Source organism: Gopherus flavomarginatus, chromosome 3, assembly GCF_025201925.1.
Source record: "Gopherus flavomarginatus isolate rGopFla2 chromosome 3, rGopFla2.mat.asm, whole genome shotgun sequence".
NCBI lineage: Eukaryota > Metazoa > Chordata > Testudines > Testudinidae > Gopherus > Gopherus flavomarginatus.
In genome coordinates this window covers 39,929,742-39,951,104 of record NC_066619.1, presented here as the reverse complement: position 1 = coordinate 39,951,104, position 21,363 = coordinate 39,929,742, and the positions used below count along the sequence as shown (strand labels likewise).

Genomic DNA, 21,363 nt, shown 5'->3' with positions numbered 1-21,363 from the left:
CTTAGAAAGCTTGCAGCATTAAACTCACTTTTTCTTTAGTGACAAGAGTAAGTTTCTAGGAATACAATGAAATCTGATGAGTGATGGAACATTATGGGTTTTCCATGGAATAAAAGCTAGTTCTTAATGTATACAATAAAGTTCATACTTAGAAAGTACTTAAGACCGAGTTCTACTCTTGCCTTTATATTCACGTGGTAAACTCTGTGGACCAGGGACCATCTTTTTGTTCTTTGTACAGCGCCTAGCACGATGGGGTTCTGGTTCATGACTGGGGCTCCTAGATGTTACAAAGTAAATAAAATAAATAAATAAATAGCCCTACAGTATCAAAGATGCAGGCCTCCTGAATATGTGCACTGCTTCTTTCTAGCGCAGAAACAGTTATTCTACATATTAGCAGGTTTACTGTCCAATTAATTTCACCTGGTACTGTAAGATACATCCACGTAGATTTACAGTTTCAGACTATGGTCCGACACCTGAACTACTAATAGAAAGAGCACATAGAATCATAGATTAGGGCTGGAAGAGATCTCAGCAGGTCATCTAGTCCAGTCCCCTGTTCAAAGCAGGACCAACACCAACTAAATCATCCCAGTTGGGGCTTCGTCAAGCCTGACCATAAAAACCTCTAAGGAAGGTGATTCCACCACCTCCTTAGGTAACCCATTCCGGTGCTTCACCACCCTCTTAGTGGGATCATGTTTCCTAATATCCAATCTAGACTTCCTCCACTGCAACTTGAGACCATTGCTTCTTATTCTGTTATCTGCCACCACTGAGAACAGCCTAGCTCCATCCTCTTTGGAACCCCCACCTCAGGTAGTTGAAGGCTGCCATCTAATCCCTCCTCACTCTTCTCTTCTGTAGACTAAATAACTCATTCCCTCAGCCTCTCCTCGTAAGTCATGCATGCACATGCATCTTACTTTTCAATTTCTCTCTCGTGTTCTTATGAATTCTCTTCTCTGTTAATTCCATATGCTCCAGATCTGGAGTAAAACTGTAGCACTAAAGGAAACAGATTTTGAGATAAAGAACTGAAGAGTAGACCATTAAATTACAATGATCCCTTTGTCCATGAGACTAGTAAATTTATGTCACAGGCTCAAGAGTTTCTCCTGAAAAAACAACCACCACCACCTGGTGTGGACATAAAATAAGGGTTGAAAACCTCTAAAAAGCAAAATGAAGACAGACCTAATTCCACTGAGAAATAGTTCCTCCCCAGCTCTGATTTAGACCAGGAACATATATAGGCAGAGGGGCAAAACAGAAAGTACAGCTACAAGTAAAAGCTTCAAGGGGTTCATAGGTTACCAGACAAGCTTCTCAGAAGTGGTCATCGAAACAAACACCAGCTCTTTGAAATTTCACCTAAAGTTACCAGAGGAAGGATAATTCAGTGGTTAGAGCACTGACCTATGACATGTGACCCAGGTTAATTCTTTGCTCTGCCACCTTCCTTTGTGACCTTAGTCACTTAGTCTCAGATCCTCATCTGTAGCACAGATGATTACTTCCTTATCTCACAAGCGTGATGCGAGGTTCTCATGGTGACCATGGGCAGCAAGGAGCTATGTGCCACAGAACTGAGAAATACATTTTTATCCACATATTTGAGCACATGGACTCCCTTACTCAATTGGTATTGTCTTCCAAATATAGTGTCCCTTTTGTCATTGGCTCTACGGGATGCCTTCTATCCATAAACAGTTCATATCCTTCTTGGTTCACCTTATAGAAGCTTGAAATGCCTGCTTTATTAGTTAACCCTATGGACCAAATTCAGCACTGGAGTAAGATGATAAAACTCCCATTGAAGTTAATGGTAGTTGCATGCATTTATGTCAAGGCTAATTTTAACCCAAAAGGTCTTCAGGTTTCTCTTTAAATAGGCTTCAATTTTGCTATCTACACTGTCCACAATAATGAATCCTCTGTAGAAAGGATGCCCACCTGAAGAGGTAGGTAATCACTGAGCTACATCCTAAGGCCAGATTGAGTTTTCTCTCTCTCATGCTTCATTATCCATTGGGGGGCAAGTAAGTGTGGCATTCTGTCTACACCTCTTCTAGAATAAAGTAGTCTTTTGTTTTTAAATTAGGACATCAAAATAAGTCTTGTTTATATTTATTTTAAAAAATAATATTCTTGATCCTCACTAGAAGAGTTGGGAACTTTCAAGTCCTCTAATTGGAATCTGCTTATTGCCAAAAAGGCACTCTTACTTTCAAGAATCCCATAAAATATTCATGAGGCCTGTAGAACAGTCCTAGCATGGCAGAGGAAGTAGCCAGATGAAAAAAAAAGAAGGAGGATCCAGAAGGGACCAAAGCCTATGGAAAGTGGATATTGTTGAATTATGACAGCTTGGCTGTTAATTGCCTTGGGCTGGTAGTCAGACATGCATTTTACATCAGATGTGGCACAAAATCTCCCCCCATCCCCCCCCCCCCAGCTAACTGGCACAAGTCTCATAGCACAGCAGATTTGGGGGCACAGTGGCAATGCTTTGACATTTTTATTCATTAGTTGCTAATTCTCCCTTCATCTTAAGATACTTGAAGGTACTCAAACAAGGGAATGGAAGAATCACAGGAAGGAGTCAAGTGAGGGAATTCAGAGTATACAGTCTGAATTTATTGCATGGGAAAAGCAATGCATGGTGGGTCTGAGATTGAACAAAGAAACAGAACTCCGCAAACAAAGTGAAGAATGAGTAACTAGAAAGTAAAGTAAGTGTGTCTAAGTCAACTAAATCCTAGAATGAGAGCACAAGAGTGGTCAGTTCTGTGTAAAGAGCAGTCACAGTAACTGAGGTGTTCCCATTCATTTGGTTTTAATTCGCAAGATGTGTTATATATATACAGATCCATTATTAATGGTGTCAAAATATTCAATGGTATGAGAGTCTGGAAGAAGGCAGAGAAAATCCAGGATGTGCATCTGCACAGATGACTAATGTTGAAGGTGTTAAGATTTCAGCCCAGCAGTGTACAAAATATCTGTTTTACATGATATTGTTGATATTCTGGTACCACACATGTACAAAGAAAAAATGTTTAGGCCCGAGTTAAGTGCTTCTGACTATAAACAGCAGGCTCTATTACCCCAAGTATCAGACACATAAAAGAGGAGAGTCTTCACGTATCTAATATTTGCTATCAACAGAGCTTTTTTTTGCAAATTAATGTGTGCCACTGGCATCTTCTATTATACAAGTGTTGTCTCAGGATTGGTATAGATGAGAACCTTACAGTGGAGCCAACCAGATTCTCTCTCTCTTGTTCTACATGAGGGGACATTTCAGTGTAGTCTGGTTTCTGTGCATCTCAAACTCTTACCCATTTTTTATTTTGCAGCTGATAGAATATTAAGAATAGGGCACTCCTGTTCCAGTGGAACATTTCCCTCTCCCAGCAAGATAACTAGTCACACAAATTAGGACTCATTAAGGTCATGAGAACTGCATCAGACCACTTCATAAAGAGTGCTTCAGAAAACTGGAGGATTCTGGATGATGACTGGTGAGTGAGAAGGCAGTGACTCATAATATTGTGTGGAATGAGCTGTTCTACATATTGTGGAATACAGAAAATATACAAGTAAACTGAAAATAAACAGAAAAAAGTACTGTGCTACCACATATACAAGGATTTTTCAAATTTCTCATACCAACCTAACCAATGCTGTTCCATGAAAATGGTGCATCAGCAAGCTGTACTTTCCACACTGGGAGATATGTCTGAACTGGCTCTATTATACAACAGACTAAGCATCTTTATTAGCAAGCAGCATTAATTCTTTCCCCATATGCCTTATCACTATATCTTTTGTCTTTATGCAAGAACGGGTAGAACTGAAATTTTTGAAAAATCACCAGTTACAAATCTCTTTTTTGGAAAACCAAAGTTTTGTTTCTCAGTATACAGATTGCTAAAGAAATGGCCATGGAATATCCTAACACAGTATTACACCAAGCATAAAAGCTGTGGCATGTAAGAAGTATAAGCTACACTTACAGAATTGAGCTGCAGTAACAGACACCATAAAGGAGGCGGAATCAACTTTCAAAAAACTAATTTTAATCAAAACAAAAAATTGTTGATCATTAACAAGTTTATAAAACAGTGATTTAGTTACATAAATAAATTGATATCAGTGTATCAAATCTGAATTACTTTCAACTTCATGAGCATGTTTACATGGGTGATGAAGTACAACCTCTTTACCTATTATAATAAATAAAATGGAGAGCATGAAATAGTTTCTCTAAACAAAAATACCTACAAACATACCTCTAGCATGTTCTCTAATGAAGGGAACAAGAGACACTGGACAACTTTTGCACCAAAACATAAAAACTGCTTTAAAAAGCACAAGGATACAGAACCATCAGCTAAAGTAAAGACACTATACTGTAACCAAAGTTGGTATTTAATAATATAATGAACAGTTTGGTAGTTAGATCTCCAGTTTGGTTATTTTAAAGCATTAAGACAAGGCAAGATAGAAGGCTGCTTTTGTTTGAGTAATTCTAGAGAAAATAAAATATATTAAAAAATAAACTGAAAAGTAGAACAGTCATACCTACACAACTTTCTGTCCTGCACAAAGTCAAAATACCTATGCAGCATATATATATATAAAATATTATATATATATGTTATTTGTGCACAAAGGTTAGCTTATTATTAGCTCACTGCAAAGGCATAATATATCATGTCAATCATTTTGGAAAACATTTTGTGTTTTGTGTCAAAAAGGATATTTCTTTAAGTCTTTTAGGCTAGGAGGCACAAACCCCACTTCTGGCATACTGTATTCTTAATGCTAAGGCTTGCTGCTCTGGCTGTGTATTTTGTTGTCCCTCTTTACTATAGTGCCTGTTACAAGCATGTGTGTATGTGTGTATACATATACATATATATGTACACACAGATTGTGTGATTTCCCCCAATAGGTATCAGTCCAACTATGCAATCCAAAAGGTGGCTCTGCATAGATGCCCAGCATATAGTTCACCACCTGAGCCAACCCTGAAGCAAGGCGCACTTTAGTCCTTCTGATAGGTTCTTTTTTTTTGTTTGTTTAAAACCAAGCTACTGCAGCTTCAAGTATTTTGCATTACATAGAATTTTTTTTATAAATTAGTTATATTTTTTCAATATTCAGACATATACTATAATATATATACAGTACAATAAATGCTCTCATTCTTTTTTTTATTTTTTTTTGATAAATCCCTGAGAATGTATGTTGACAGTCGCTAAGTTTCCACATGCACAAGCATTGTGTGCCATGCTTCTGGATGAACAGCACTGCAAAGCCACGTGGTCAGCCTTTTAACTATTACTATTTCATTTGTTGGTTTGTTTAACTATGTTGAAATGTAAGGATGAGTTACAAAGGAGTAAAGCTGGATCCATTCGAGGTACTTATCACAGGATGGAGGTGTTTGGTTTGGTTTTTAAAGCCATTGCAATATATATTTTTGTTTTTGAGGCTGTGAACGTATACAGAAAGAACAGGAGAGCAATGTGGGCTTTTGCCACTTGACAACATATACTCAGTGTAAACCAAACCTTTTTTTAACCTCTCTCTCATACAAAATAGAAAAAGAAAAAGAAAAAAAAAAGGAAAAAAATAAACACACAAACTTTCACAACATGACAATTTAGTTTGCAAACTCAATATAACTATACACATATAATACCGGTGTGGCTCTGTTTCTTTAAGTTAAAAAGGATACAAAGGCAGGCTCAAGTAAAAACAAACCACCCCTTCCCTTCCCTCCCCTCCCCTCCCCCCGCCCTCACACATTTTTGTCAACCAAACCGTTCACGAACCAACATCATCAGTTTCTTTTTGCCTTTGTATATTTGTTTTAGGTTGTCAATAAACTGTGTAAACTGAATGTGTCCATCATGAGCCATTAAGAAAGTCTCTCGGGCCTTACTAAGAAACTCTATAAACTCACTATAGTGTCGAGGGCTGATGTGTGTGAGTCGTGAATGTGTTGTATTAATGTAGGCTCCAATCGTGGCATCCAGGAGTTGTCTTAAAGGGGCTTTGTCCAGTGACATGAGCTTACCAGAGTTCCTCCTTCCATGAAGTCCCACCATTCCAGGCGTGGTCAAAGTACACCTACGCAAAATGTCTGACAGTACTGTTGCACATTTGACACTTTTGACCACCAGAGGTATTATAGCTGCAAGCTCATTTTTCCCAAGGGAGTGGCTGAGCGCACATGCCCACAAAACGTCGTTAATGGCAGGGTGTGTGTCCTGATTGTAACTCAGGTTGAGATGGTTCATGGCCAAAGTGGCCAGCTTGTAGGCCCGCATAGGGTAACCACGATGTTCCATATAGCGTGCTATAGTAAAAAGCTGCGTATAGCTCATGCCTTTTGTAGCAGCATCTAGAACAATTTGGTAAGCGGTCTCAAAAGCTATGTGATCCTTTTCACATAAGGTCAGTGCAGAGAGGGCACAGTTTTGAGGATCCTTCATGGCACACTGTAGAGCAAGCGTCCTAGCACTGCCGGCCAGTTTCTCCTGCTGAAGGCAGTCCAGATGCAGACGGACAATGGTGCTGTTGGACATCACTGTTGTAGCAACAATACTAGTGGCCTCAGTTGGAGTGAAAAGTGTAAACCAGTTCTGCATGATGCTATCCAGTGCATAAACACCTGTGAGAGACAGAGACAGGATCATGAACAATTGACAATCACTAGGATTCAACCAGAAAGAGGCTCTCACCACAACTTGGTTTTTTTTCAAACTAAGCCTAAGAAGTTATCAGTACGTCCAACCACCTGCTATTTATGCAACCAAACTCAATGGAGATAACATGATGGGAAATGCACATTAAAATAACACTACTCGGCATTCTCTTTCCAGTTCTCTAACAGCTTCAGTGACTCTACAAAAGTCACATGATAAAGTTTTAACTTCCTGGAAAGACATCTTGTTTTTCTGGTTATTTAAGATAATGCATTTTGGATAACAAGTACTGGCTCCTATATGTGGGGCCAGTTACAGAACTAAAAAATCTCAACATCTGACCGAGCAGCTCAAATCAACCCTCAAAATCTAATTTTTAGAACTATTTCACCTCCTTTTTCTCTATGTCAATAGTCCTGTCATGGCAGGGCAAAACGCTTTAAGTTATCTCAAAACTGCTCATGTGTTTGTATTTGGCACTAAAACTATAGGGTGGGCCTCACAAGGGAGACATGGGAATATGTCAAGGGAGGCGCGAGCTGCGTGGTTTTGTTTTTTGTGAAGAGCTCTGCCTGTCAGCCCCAGGTGGCTGGGGCTCATGCAGAAAGGCCGAGCACACCCACCCAAGAGAAGGGTGGGCTGTGTCTGTTATCTTATGTGCTCAAGAAAATTGCTTGTTATTGCTCTAATTAAAGACTTCTAATCAGAAAGTAATTTCCGCAAACCAATAGAAAGGGATTGACTTTTTTAGTGCCTATACACAACCAAACAAAATGAAACCACCAAACCATTTAAGACAGGCTAATGAAGGCACTAATCCTTGGACAATATCTGCAGAACATACCTACTTCTGTTGCACAGGTTACCAACCATCTCACCATCTCCCGCCGCCGCCAATTCAATGTTGACAATGTCATCCGCATCACCTATTTAAAAACAAACAAGCATTGGATGGACACTTAAGACAAATGAATTCTGCTACAAACTTGAGATAGCACACAAACAATTAAGAATCTGTGTTATTTAGACATAGCACTGATTGAAAAATTGCAAAATAATCCTACCCAAAATGGTCATTTTTTTCGTTCAAATTTCAAAGATTTGAAAAATGCCAACCAGTTCTATTGGAAGGACAGATTATTTTCAGAACTACATTCTACATCACACAATAAAACTGCAGCTCTTTTAAGGTCAGATAAAAGATTTTATTTTCCCTCAAAAATAATCAAATGCTTCATTATAAATATAAGAATTTTCAAGTAGAAAAAGTGGCGTTTAAAATGGATGATGATATATATGCCTATTTTGAGTACGCCAGCCACGAACGTTTTTTCCTTAAACCCTTAGTATTGCCTTTCACTTGACTGCAGTGATATATACTAGTATTATTGCTTATTGCAATCTGCTCTGCTGCTTAATTCTGCCAAGTCTCCAGTGGTTGTTTCTCTTTTCAGAATCAATAATGATTTGACTCGTCTATCAGAATGAAACCTCAGTTTAAAGAAGCTCAACATGAACATGATCAAAATTCTAGTAAAGGTCCTGTATCTGGTTTTTAAGGGCAGTACACCTCCATATTTCAAATCCACTTGCAAATAGACTGTTTCTTTCTTTCTCATTTTTATATTTACATGTGATTGTTCCCGTAAGAATTGTGACTAATTTTGTGAAGGATTGTTCTAGTACAAGCAAGTAACATGTTTATAATTTTCAGTACCTGAAATTGTACAGAAAGGATGATGCCGTTAACTGTGCAGATCCCGCAGAAATCTAGATGACCACAACAAGGAGTCCTCCATATTATGTAATGAGAATATCACTGAGAAAACATTCAGCATTCCCTTCCCCCATGAGAAATATATAAAGCTGATCAAGATAAGTCGGGTGAAGTAATACCTTTTATTGGACTTACTCGAAAGCTTGTCCCTTCCACCAACAGAAACTGGTCCAATAAAGGTATTACTTCACCCACCTTGTCGCATTCAGATTTGGAGCAAAATTTCTGACAAGTGAAGTTGCAAGAAGGGCTAATTTCCAGATACCCCAATTTGGAGACGTCTTTGCTATGGAGTTCTTGAGTGAAAGCTTGTGCTGATCATGTAAGTCTCCACTCAGCTGACCTGCGATTATATTATTAATTATTTATATTACTGTAGCACCTAAGAGCCCTAGGTATGGTCCAAGACCCCAGTGTGCTAGACCCAGCACAAACACAGTAGACAAAGACTGTCCCTGCCCTATTGAGCTTAGAATTGTCCTTGCCTTCAAGGTGAAGAGTTTCAGTGCACTATGCAGCAGTCCTACAGACCTACATACAGCATCCTTGCACAGCTGGCTGGAATGTGTCCCATTGCTGTTCATGTAAAATATCACTGTAGTATATCTGATAATATTTAACTACTCTGCCAGCTAGATGTAAGAAAAAAGTATTTGAGAGCCCAACATATCCCTCAACTCTGGAATTTCTGCACGAAAAAGCCTCCACGTCAGCATTTTAGTGACTGAATTGTCAAATTGTTGCAATGAGCTCCCCAGCTCACATTGGAAGTGTTGACTATGGCTGAGGAAGCTGGGGGGTTGAATACAGCTCTTAACTACACTATATGAGGTAGGAACGCATCCCTGGGTAGTGTCAATTTCACAAAGCATTCTATCAGTATTTGTCATACAGCATTCAACTAACTAGTATTGTAGAGGTCTTTTTTTCAGATGTGCATATAGAGTTACGTACATTGCTGAAGCCATAACACCCATCAGTTCCAGGGAGATCATTACTGTGTTCCAGGTAGTATTTCTATTGCCATAAGGATTTTTAAGTAGCTTTCTTTTAGATGGAAAGCTCTAGTATCTAGAAATGCTCCAACGTCACCTTCCCCTCTTGCTCAGTCATAACTGTGTGTGATTTCTATGAGTTTTTCCTGAACCCAGTGTTTGGAATAAGGTACATGTTTATGATAGAGCTTTTGCTCATTCCTGCTATGAGGATGCCCTGGTAAGCCAATCATCCAAGTAAGGATACATATGGATACTCTGACATCTCAAGCATGCTGTCACTGCTGAAAGGCACTCTGTGAATACTCAAGATGATGCAGACAGACCAAATGGAAAAACCTTGCATTGATAATGATCTCTTCCCACAACAAACCTCAGGTATTTTCAGTGCAAATATCTGCTTAAGATGTGAAAATAAGCATCCTGTAAATCAAGAGCCACAAATTAATCTTCGAAAGAGGAGGGGATGACAGAGGCTAGGATATGGATATGGAATTTGAACTTTCTGATGAAAAAAAGAGTTGAGTTTCTGGAAGTCTAGAATGGGTTGAAGATCATCTTCGTTGTTTAGGATAAGAAGTATTTGGAATAAAATGCCATCCGTGGAAAGTCTTTAGGAACTTTCTCTATTGCACCCACCAACTCTAGCAGTGAATGAACTTCTGATTTTAGCAAGTTCTTCTGATAAGAATCCCTGAAGAGGGATGGGGAAGAAGAGTGAAGTCTTCTACCTTAGCTCTTGTTCCAAGAATAGTTCGGACAAATGTAATCATGAGTGGTGCCTCAATGTAATCGTGGATACTACAGCTTTAGATACAAGGTATGCTTCGCAATTGATCAACCTTTGTTAATAAGGGATTTGGGCCACTTTTCCTTTGAGTTGGTACAGACTGTGCAAAGTGCACTATTTTTCCCCCCTGGGTAACACTGGCCATCATCATCTGGCAGTTCACCATTCTAATTCTCAAAGTGGCAGAGGAGAAATTCTTTCTACCTAGGGTTTACCTTCTTACCCTTTCAATCCAAAGGGGGTAGAGCGGACTTGATCTTTTAGCTCTTTGGTAGTGGGAGCTGCCATCAAATCAACAGTAGCTGTATGGGTCTGGAAGAACTCAAAGCCCTCAGCAGAGGTAACTTGTCCGCTTTCTCACAAATTACTAGTCAAGATGTTGGGTCTAACTAGGTATTTTTTGCCAGCCTATAATAAACCATCTAGAATTGGCAGGGTAATCTTGTTCCTAGAGGGTAAACAACTGTGTCATGAACTGTGCGTATAGTTTTCTCTAAAGTTACCAAAAGGATGTTTAAGGTAGTCACCATTCCCTCAATGAGTTAATGGAAGTGGAACAAATCCTCTGGTGAGGAACAGGATTGGACATCCGTATCTACTTTCAAAGGTTCAACAGGCCTCTAGTTCTTCAGGCAGTGTGTCCAGGACAAGTAAAGGAGACTGTTCCCTTGATACTAGCAAGAGCTACATACCCAGGCAGGATGGTTCCAGTGCAGGGCATTTACCTCTAACTCTTTTGGAAGACGGCTCCCTTTTTGCCAGCTTCCTTCAGCCCCTTTAAATTCACAGCAATGCCTACTAGAAGGAGGCTATGGCCACACTGCCCATGGTGGTACCTTTCCAGTTCTGACAGTACCCAGTTTAGAATTTCCTATTATAATCCCTGGGTGCAGGAGAGTGATCTCATACAATCTGAAAGGTTGGTACAGAGTCTCAATAATGCTCTCTAGGTTTCTTGATCCATTCCTTGCGAGGGGAAGGGCAAATAAAGCTCTCTGGTTGGACGTGGCCCGATTCTGAATCTGAGGAAGTTTTCAAGCGCGACAATGGTTTGGTTAAGTGAGATGCTGAAAAGGGGCGAGATATTTCCCCAGGGCACCAGTAGAAGTCCAGGGGGAGGATCCTGCATCTCTCGGGAGGTTTGTATAGTCAAGGAAACTGGTTCAGCCTTGCAAGATTTCTTTTTTTTTTTTTTTTTCCTGGAGAAGGATGAACCTGCCTCACTGCATATGCTTTTTATTTTTACCTTCAAGCACAGAGGATAATGTATACAGTGCTGCATGAAGGCCCGCTTCTGATCGCAGGAAATATCGGGTGCCTTACCAGGCTTCAAGCACAGAAACAATGACAATGGATCTGGGGCAGGATGATCCTATATAGACTTAGCTTTCAATACCACCCTTTGCTGTGACTCCAACTTCGAGGCCACAGAACTACAGACATGCTCTTGCACCTCAGCGTGATGAATTGGAAGTCCTGGATTCTCAGAGGCAGGCCCTTGAGGACTGCCTCTTTCAGCAGAGGCTGACACCTGTAAGGCCAACTGTTTATTGCTATGCTGGATGCGATCTTTGTAATATTTCCATAGACTGGCCCCTTCGGTTTGGCACCAGTCAGGAAGGCAGATGCCAGTGCTGGGACTTTGTCTGGCTCTTTAAACCACGTTGGGGACTAGAGCAGAAGCTAGTTTCCCAGCACTTGCATCATTGTGCTCTGGAATTTGAGGGTTTAGTCACTAATGCTTACTGCAACAGCACAGCTTCCAGGAAATTCTGATGCTCCTTTCCGGCCCTGAGGATGGAGATGTTGCATATACAGTGACGAGACGATGAACAACTTCCCCACTCCTCTAGAGGGCCAGACAAAGCACATTTGTGTTCAAAAGCGGAAAGCTGACAGGTAAGAGGTCCATCACTTGAACCTACGTTTCTTTTTTATTTTCCTTAAGTCCTGACATATTGGAACCAAAGACCTGTGCCAGATCACAGAGTCCTTAATAAAAATATCCAAGAGAAGAAAAAAAGAAATGAAATAAAAAGAACTAAATGCTAACTAAACAAAGGTTGTGATGGCACTGAGAACTGTTTATTCCAGTGAATTTGGGTCCAAGGATCCCAGTCTCTCCACTACAGTAGTTCATAGGAACTAAGGTTCTTGGAGCATTCCCTCTCTCTTCCTTTTATAGCTCTGCATTCCAACAATTGCTTCAATGGACACTGCTACTAGAAGGCTCCATTGGCCCAAACTGCACCATCTGTGCATCCCCAGGAATGCAAAGAGGCCACCTGAAGAAAATATTTTTTTCCCCACCAGTAATGGAATGTATGCACATAGCTTGCAAACAGAACTTCTTAAAGACGCAGTCCCTTGCAAATTGAAGATTCCATTTCCTTGAAGAATTTTTTTTTGACTACAGCATAACACAAAGAAGATCCATTCACTAAGACTACAAGAGTGTACAACTGCCTCTGTGCTTTATGCCACTTTTTCATCTTCTTAATGTTGGTCTGGTCTAGGTGCCACAGCAGCCCCAACATATATGTTAGAGCAGCCACAAGGGGTGGCTGCTCTAATTTAGACAGACATGCAAGTCTGCCTACTGGTTTCTCCGCAGCCCAGAATAACCAGAGCACTTAGCTCTCTGGCCATTCCTCCTCTCATCCTGAATAAACTCCTATACAGCGGCTGCTTACACTAGTCTCATGCTACCCCCGAACTGGGGAGTCCCCCAGGAAGGTGTTCTAGTCTTGTACCACGACCTGTATGGTGTAAAAGGGCCAAAGCTGGTGCCATATGCTGGCCCTATATTTATCAGTACTATACAAATCAGTGAAGAGAAGGGGCCATGTTTGGATTTTGCACAAGTGGGTACAATTCTCAATGGCTTCAATGGGAGCTGCACCCACCATTGCAGGGCTGAATTTGGTCCAAGGACTCACAGTCTCTTACTGTAGCAATAGCTAATTTCGGGAATACCTGAAGGCCTAACTCCAAAGAAACTTTCAAAAGAGTGATGTCTGGCAAACTGTCCATGAGTGTTGCTATTTTAAATGCATCCTGGGCAAGCTTGAAGATGTGTGATGAGGAGTGAATATTTTTCTGGATGGATTCTAACACTGTTTCCAGCCTCCGAACATCACCTGCAATGTAAAAACAAAACCACAAAACAAAGAAACAATTAGGTTACCTAAAAACATTCACTAATGGTGCAGATGTTACAACTACACCAGAGTCGCCCAGAGGGGGGCAATTTGCCCAGGCTCTGGGCCCTGCAGGGGCCCCCACGAGAATATAGTATTCTGTAGTACTGCAACTTTTTTTTTTTTTTTTTTACATGGAAATTGCTTTGCCCCAGGCCCCCTGAATCCTCTGGGTGGCCCTGAACTACACATGCCAGAACTGCAGCAATATAAGAAAGTTTCAGCCATACAAGTTCTCTTAGAAAGAACTAACTAAATGCACGTGAACAGAAAACATGAAATCAAATATCCCTCAGGTGCCTGCTGATGTTAGTTCGGTAAATTCTACAAAGTTGTCTTAATTTAAAGAATTCTAGAACCGACTTGTCCGACTTGTTTTGCCATCCACATTAGGCCACTGCAAAACAAATAACTTGTCTTAGACCCAAACCCAGTCTGTCTGGCCACTATCCAGCTGGTCTAGCAGCAGTGCTAGAAAACCAAGTGACAGCCTTAAATTTGTTCAGTTAGTTGTTTCCTCCTCAAGTGCTTTTCAGATCAAAATTCAGACTCCTAAGCAGCAGTTTTAAATTAACTTCACTCTATGTTTGAAATACAATATTGGAAATATAGAATGTCTACTAAAAATATGTATCAGCTTTATTGATAACGCTACCTTTGGCTGCTGTTAGCATAGTTGATGCCAACTCACACTGCTGGGACTCAATGTGACTTAGCGTGAACCAACGGGGATAGCGGTTTGGAACAACTGATGCAATGTGGTGTGGGCGGGACATATCTCCTGATGGAGCTGTAGATTCCAATACTAGCAACCTGAAATAGGAAAGAACATACACTCTTTTCACTCAATCATCATTATAACTGGGGTTACCTATGAGCAATCACAAAGCCAGAAGAGCACTTTGGCTGCTTGTACAAAGTGTGCCTATTCGGGTGTAAAAGCTGCAGCAAATCATGTCCTTTCAACTAGACACTACAAGTCAGATTGCCAAAACCCTAATTAACCTTTAGTCACCCATATTTGACACATGATCCTTCTTAAGTATCAAACAGGAAAATTAGAATTTAGAATTAGAAGCAGTATTAAACTTTCATTACTGAAGACCATTGTTATTCTCTCAGCGATCTAAGGGGCTGAAATCTTTCACTTCTACTTCAGTCTTTGGACCACAGCTCTTAGAAATGAAAGTGGAGAAATTCATAGACAAAGAGATGCAAATATTTCTCAATATACTGTACATGACTTATATGTGAGCTTCTTACCCAAAAAAAAAATTATGCAATGAATGACAGAGATTCTCAAACAGACTTCAGCATCTGAGTCAAAATCCGAAAGAAAATTGGACATTTTACTCCTTAACTACAATGCAACAATTATTTTTATTTCGCTTCTTGGCACATGAGGGCTAGAAACTCTGAACATTTTATATAATAGCAAGTCTAGAGGAAAGACCCTAGTTTGCAGTGATGGGTAGTCATTTCTCTCTTTTGAAATTACTTCTCTGGAATCAATGCCTGATCCTGAGGCTAGAATTTCCTCGGGTTTACCCTAATCTAGAACCATCTCAGTAACGAAAGGATTTACATGCAGAAAAGTGACCACCATGTTCTATATAGGGATACCGGCTGGAAGGGTTAGGAGAGTAGCTTTAGCAGAAATGATCACCTGTCATGCCTCCCTCGCGAAAATCCACTATGCTAGATAATTGCCATTAGAAAAGATGAGGTTGTAGTCATCCTGAAGAAAAATACTTATCCTCTCTTCTGCATTCCAGGTCATGATAATTCAGGGTAAGATGTGAAAGTCTAATGAAATAACGAATGATAACCACAGAAAGAATGTAAAGAAGCAAAACCTCCCATAAAAAGATCAGTCTCTTGACAAGGGTTAAGAGACATCTTGCTTTAATGAGGCAGTCATGACGCCTTGTTGACCCATTATAGTATGGATTTTGTCCCAGTTTCAATGCCATTGTCTTGATGATTGGCCAACCCTTTCCTTACGTTCCTCCTCTTCTAGCTTCCCATCTATTCCCTTTCTTCCCAAGACACTTCCTCTCTTCTCTCTACCTGAGCATTAATGGAGGCCCAGATGGGGCTGTGTGGAGTGCTCTTTTCAGACATAGCTGGACTCCAGTCACCATTCAGGGAGGCAGGACAAGTGACATGCCTCCCTCCCACCAACAAAACAAGTGACAATCTCCCTCCCACTGGACATCAGACATGCTTGGATCCTCAGCCCGTGGCCCAACATGGACCTCAGTCCAATCTCCCCTTCAGCTGGCATAGACTCCCTCCAATAATCCTAAAAATGTACTGGTTCATGGCTCCAAAAATCTGGTCATCCTACTTGGGCTCCAGGTTGTTACTATTGTTTTGTACTCGGTTGAAAATTTATTTATTTTTGAAGGGAATGAAATGGGAAGAGAAAGGAAATTTGCATCTCTCCAGTCACCAAAGGCTCTTCAAAATCCACTGCGTTGAGACATTAGGTAATGAATAAATGAGTTCAATAAGACATGTATTACAATATCATTCACAAGATTTTGGGCTTAAAAAAGAAAAGAAAAGAAAGGATCTCTGCTCTCTAGGTAGGAGGGTATTTTGCTTCCTCACTAAGGACTATAGAATCTATTTGTAAGACCACTGAAGTTTTACAGAAGATGTCATTCCGTTCTCTGCAGGTTCCTAAAACATACAAGAGCAATTTCAAGAGAGAGTCTTGGAGAATCGAAAATGGCATCTCTCACTCTCACTCTTCAGTTAGTAAATTTTGTCAGGTAAGAGGGAGGAAAGAGAGGAGGGAAAATGATTTGGGTACACAAGAGTACTTCCAACTGTTACATGCAGAAAATGTAGAACTGAATAATAGATTATGAATGACAAACCAGACAAAGAGCATGAAACACACAGCGTTTTTGTGAAATCTTGTAGTGATCACTTTACCCTTCACCACCACCTAGCTTCCAGACCCTTCTGCAAGCCCAATGTAAAAAGGTGAACTGTCTGCTCACACACGTTATTTTTGATGGATTATAAAACATCAGAGTAACAGTCAAAACTGCAGCACATCTGAAGGCCTCAATTAGATCCAGTCAAGCATATTTATTATTCTTTACTTTTTCAAATCTCATTTTTAAGAAGCAATGAATTATTTAACAAGATTTCAGCTGAAGCTGCCTTCTGATTAAACATGACCTAAAACAGACTCCTACTAAAATCCACACAAAAAAATCCATTCTTAATTTGGGCCCAAATTCTGCCCTCACTACGCACAGAAAACCCAATGAAGTCCAAACAAAGTTCATAGTGCCCTTTGATAAAGAAAGTGTGCTAAAAGAAGGTTAACTCACTGCAGTTTGAGTTCTCCAAGTAGATTGCCTCTGCAGATCCACATTCTCAGGCTATGTAGCTTGGTGCTGCAAACTGAGAAACCATCTAGAGAGCAGTGGCTGTTGAGGGTAGCACATACAGTCCCCATGCAGACCCAAGTATATAGAAGGGACATCAGCTCCAACTCCCCTCCATTCCTTTCTGCCCATTCAGTATACTAAAGGCGAATGCAAGAAAATGGAGGAGAGTGGGTGATTGTAAATATGCAGAGGCAGGATACCAAGAACTCCAGTTACAGGCAAGTAACCCTTTCTATCTAGAATAGACTGTGAAGACTTTTGTGCATGGGGGACTGACCAGTAGCCCTGTCTCTAGATGGTGTGGCTAAGTACTTAAGACTCCATTGAAAATACCAGCTTTCGTGAATAATGAAGCACAGCTCTCCTGAATAACGCTGCTCTCCTAAACTGAGAACAGCGTTGCATGAAGGTGCAACTTGAATTCTATGTAGCAGCTTTAAAGATTTCAAGGTTAAGAAATATCTTCATCCTTGTCATGAATGTAATCTGAAATCGAATGGAATAGGCTATAGGCTATCTGCTAGTCAACTAGCCCTTCTGCTTTACAGAAGGAGTCATAGCCATGGCATCATCATATAAAACTTAAATCTTCAACTAAGTATACTTGTTTTTCTCAAGTTAACATAAAATAATCTTCTCTCTTTGGGTTTGTATCAGGAGTTGGAAATATTTTCCCTCATATCACTGAGGTGCTTCCTTAGTTTCTAGGTTGATCAGAGAGAGAAAAATACCATGTCTTGGAATGTTCTCATTAAAGGAATTCCTGGAAAGTGATGAAGAATGCAGTCAGACAGAGCTGGTGTGACTGGATCACATAGCCTCTATTATCCTCAACACACATCTCTAATCCACACTGTAACAATACTACTACAGTAGAACCTCAGAATTACAAACACCTCGGGAATGGAGATCGTTCGTAACTCTGTACAAAACATTATGATTGCTCTTTTGAAAGTTTACAACTGAATGTTGACTTAATACAGCTTTCAAACTTTACTATGAAGAACAAAATGCTGCTTTCCCTTTTTAAAGTAGTTTACATTTAACACAATACTGTCCTATATTTGCTTTTTTTTTTTGGTCTCTACTCCTGCCCGATTGTATACTTCCTGTTCCAAATGAGGTGTGTGGTTGACTGGTCAATTCATAACTCTGAGGTTCTACTGTACTACTAATAAAGCCAGACATCAAAAGGAGAAGAGGATAACTAAGAGTGGAGGGCAGAACTCTTCCATCAGCCTCTGCAGGTGGAGCCAGATGAGTTAATGAGAACAGGCTCTGCCATGCTGACAGCTCCTGCAATGCTTATCCACATGTAACTGAATGAGAGGACCTTTTTAGTACTGTTCATACTGAGGTGGTAGTTGAGCAGGAAGGAATTACCTCTCAGACTTAAAGGATCTCTCATGCTGAGGGGTGGTTGGATCACCAAGAATTTGGCTGTCAATTTGGTCTTCCTGAATCTCTCCAGTATTGTATCTGTTTTTCCATCTGAAAAGGTCAATATCTTCAAAAATCAAGCTTTCAGCCATGACTTGGGCTTCTGGGGAAAGTCCAAGGTCCTTACTCAGAAAGATAATGTGTTACAGCTGTTGACACTGATCTTGCTGAAGTGTTGAATACATTGTACTCCGCTTGTGTTGAGATATATTCTGGCCCTCCATGATGGGCTTTAGCTCTTTGCTTTTCTCATCACGCAGTGAGTCCATGAAGGGAACAACTTAACCTCAGGCGTAAAAGCGATTCCTGGCAATCACTGCTTGATAGCTCACTGTACAAAGTGACAGAGCAGCAACAGAAGCAGACTTGCAACCCAAGTGGTCTAGTCTCCTAAACTTTCTCTTGGGGCATCTTAAATCCTAGGCCATTAGTGGTTGATTTATGCCCAGATAAACAAACAGTAATAAGTCAGCAAGACCAGATGGTATTTACCCAAGAGTTCTGAAGGAAACTGCAAAACTACTAACTATGGTATGTAACCTATCGTTTAAATCAGACTTTGTACCAGATTTAATTTAACACTTATTTTTTAAAAAGGCTCCAAAGATGATTCTGGCAACTAACAGGCCAGTAAGCTTAGCTTCGGTACCAGGAAAATTGGTTGAAACCATAGTAAAGAAAATGATCAGACAGATAAACATGATATGTTGAGGAAGAGTCAACATGGCGTTTGTAAATGCCTCATGCCTCACCAATCTATTAGAAATCTTTGAGCGCATTAACAAGAACATGGACAACGGTGATCCAGTTGATATAGTATATTTGGACTTTTCTGAAAGCCTTTGACAAGGTTCCACACTAAAGGCTCTTAAGCAAAATAAGCAGTCATGGAATAACAAGGAAGGTCCACTCATTAATCAACAACTGATTAAAAGATAGGAAACAAAGGGTAGGAGTAAATGGTCACTTTTTGAAGTGGAGAAAGGTAAATAGCAGTGTCCCTCAGGATCTGTACTGGACCTGTGATGTTCAACATGTTCATAAATGACCTGGAAAAGAGGGTGAACAGTGGGGTGGCAAAATTTGGAGATGATAAAAAATTACTCAAGACAGTTAAGACCAAAGCTGACTGCAAAAAGAGTTACAAAGGGTTCTGACAGAACTGGATGACTGGACAACAAAACGGCAAGTGAAATTCAATGTTGATAAGTAATGCACATTAGAAAACATAACCCCAACTATATATACATAATGACGGGATCTAAATTAGCTGTTAACATTCAAGAAAGATCTTGGAGTCATTATGGATAGATCTCTGAAAATATCTGCTTAATGTGCAGCATCAGTCAAAAAAAGCTAACTATGTTAGGAACTCTTAGGAAAAAGGACAGACAATACGACAGTAAATATTATAATGCCACTATAAGAAATCCATAGTATGCCCACACCTTGAATACTGTGTGCAGTTCTGGTCACCTCATCTCAAAAAAAGGAATTGGAAAGGTACAGAAAAGAGCAACAAGAATGATCAGGGGTATGGAACAGCTTCCATCTGAGGAGAGATTAAAAAGAAGACAAACTGCTCATCTTAAAAGAGATGACTAAGAGGGGACATGACAGGTGTATAAAATCACAAATGGTGTGGAGAAAGTGAATAGAGAAGCACTATTTACCCATTCACATAACACAAGAACTAAGGGACACCCAACGAAATTAATAGGAAGCAGGTTTAAAACAGAGGAAAGTACTTCTTCACACAATGCATAATCAACCTGTGCAACTCGTTGCCAGGAAATGCAGAAGGCCAAAAATATAATTGCGTTAGAAAAAAAAATTAGATGGAGGATAGGTTCATCAATGGCTGTTAACCTCATGCTCCAGGTGTCCCTAAACCCCAACTATCAGAAGCTGAGACTGGACGACAGTGGACGGATCACTTGAAACCTGCCCTGTTGTGTTTTTTCCCTCTGAAGCATCAGAAAAAAAAAATATTAATCCAGACGGACCATTGATCTGACCTAGTATGGCTATTCCTAATGTTCAGAAACTTGAGGGCTTATCTCTCTTATTTTATTATAATTAATTTACCTATGTAAAAAATTTACACAAAACGTCTAGGGTTTTCTGGAATTTTGCAAAGAGCTTAATTTCAATATATCTTGTGGCCATGAGCTCCATAAGATTAATTGTGCATTGTATAAAAACAAAAGTATCCTGTTTTACTTATTTTAAATTGATGCTTTTGAATTTCCTTGTGTGCCTTTTGCTCTATTTAAGAATAAATAAAATAAAATAAAAGTAGGAGCTCTCTGTTTACTAGGGAGTAAACCATTTCCTATTTTATATACCTCTGACAGGTCACTTCCCCCACATCCCATCTCATCTCCAAACTATATAGCTACTACATCCAAAAATATTTAAGAGTTGTAGAGTCAAACACTCAGGAGTGTATTCTCAAATACATGCACACACACGTGCGGATACAGCAGCGCTCACAAGTATTTTTAAATGCTGTGACCAGAACTGAACGCAGTATGCAAACTAAGGACTCACCACTGATTCACACAATAACGACATAATATTTTCAGTATTAAACTCTATCCCTTTCTTACTATAGCCTAGCAGCTTGTTTAGTTTTCTACTACTATTGCACATTGTTAGATTTCACTGATTGGTGCACAAAGGCATCCATATTCCCCCCTCCAGCAAATACTTGGGGCAGGTCTACTCTATGAACAGTAATTACTATGGTGGCTGACTTTCACGCTACCCTCCTTCTGTCCGAGGTGCACGGCCTCACCAGGAGCGCTTCAACTGACTGAAGAGGGGCAGTGTGGGGACTGAAAGCCAGGGCTCTTAGCTCTGTGCAGCTCCCCACCAGGAGCAGGGGACAGATGCCTGGGCTTCTCGCCTTCCTGAGAGGGGAGCTAGAAGTGGGAAGCCCAGGAGGCAGCCAGGCTGGAAGCGGAGAGTCTAGGGGCAGCAGGGTTCCCAGTGGGGAGCACAGGCAGCAGCCC

At 40.3% G+C, this 21,363-nt stretch overlaps 1 protein-coding gene across 3 annotated transcripts in view; it reads right to left on the bottom strand.

Annotated features, from left to right (window-relative positions):
- Nucleotides 1-4,069: 4,069 nt before the first annotated feature.
- The window catches only part of ZSWIM6 (zinc finger SWIM-type containing 6), a 163,929-nt gene continuing 146,635 nt past the window's right edge, over nucleotides 4,070-21,363 (bottom strand). For all 3 annotated transcript variants that reach the window (XM_050946872.1, XM_050946873.1, XM_050946874.1), the window contains exons 11-14: nucleotides 14,149-14,306; nucleotides 13,270-13,433; nucleotides 7,576-7,657; nucleotides 4,070-6,697 (exon numbers count right to left, since the gene is read on the bottom strand). In XM_050946872.1, coding sequence (XP_050802829.1) covers nucleotides 5,835-6,697; nucleotides 7,576-7,657; nucleotides 13,270-13,433; nucleotides 14,149-14,306 — 1,267 coding nt within the window. In that variant the 3' untranslated portion in view covers nucleotides 4,070-5,834. The remainder of the gene's footprint in view (nucleotides 6,698-7,575; nucleotides 7,658-13,269; nucleotides 13,434-14,148; nucleotides 14,307-21,363) is intronic.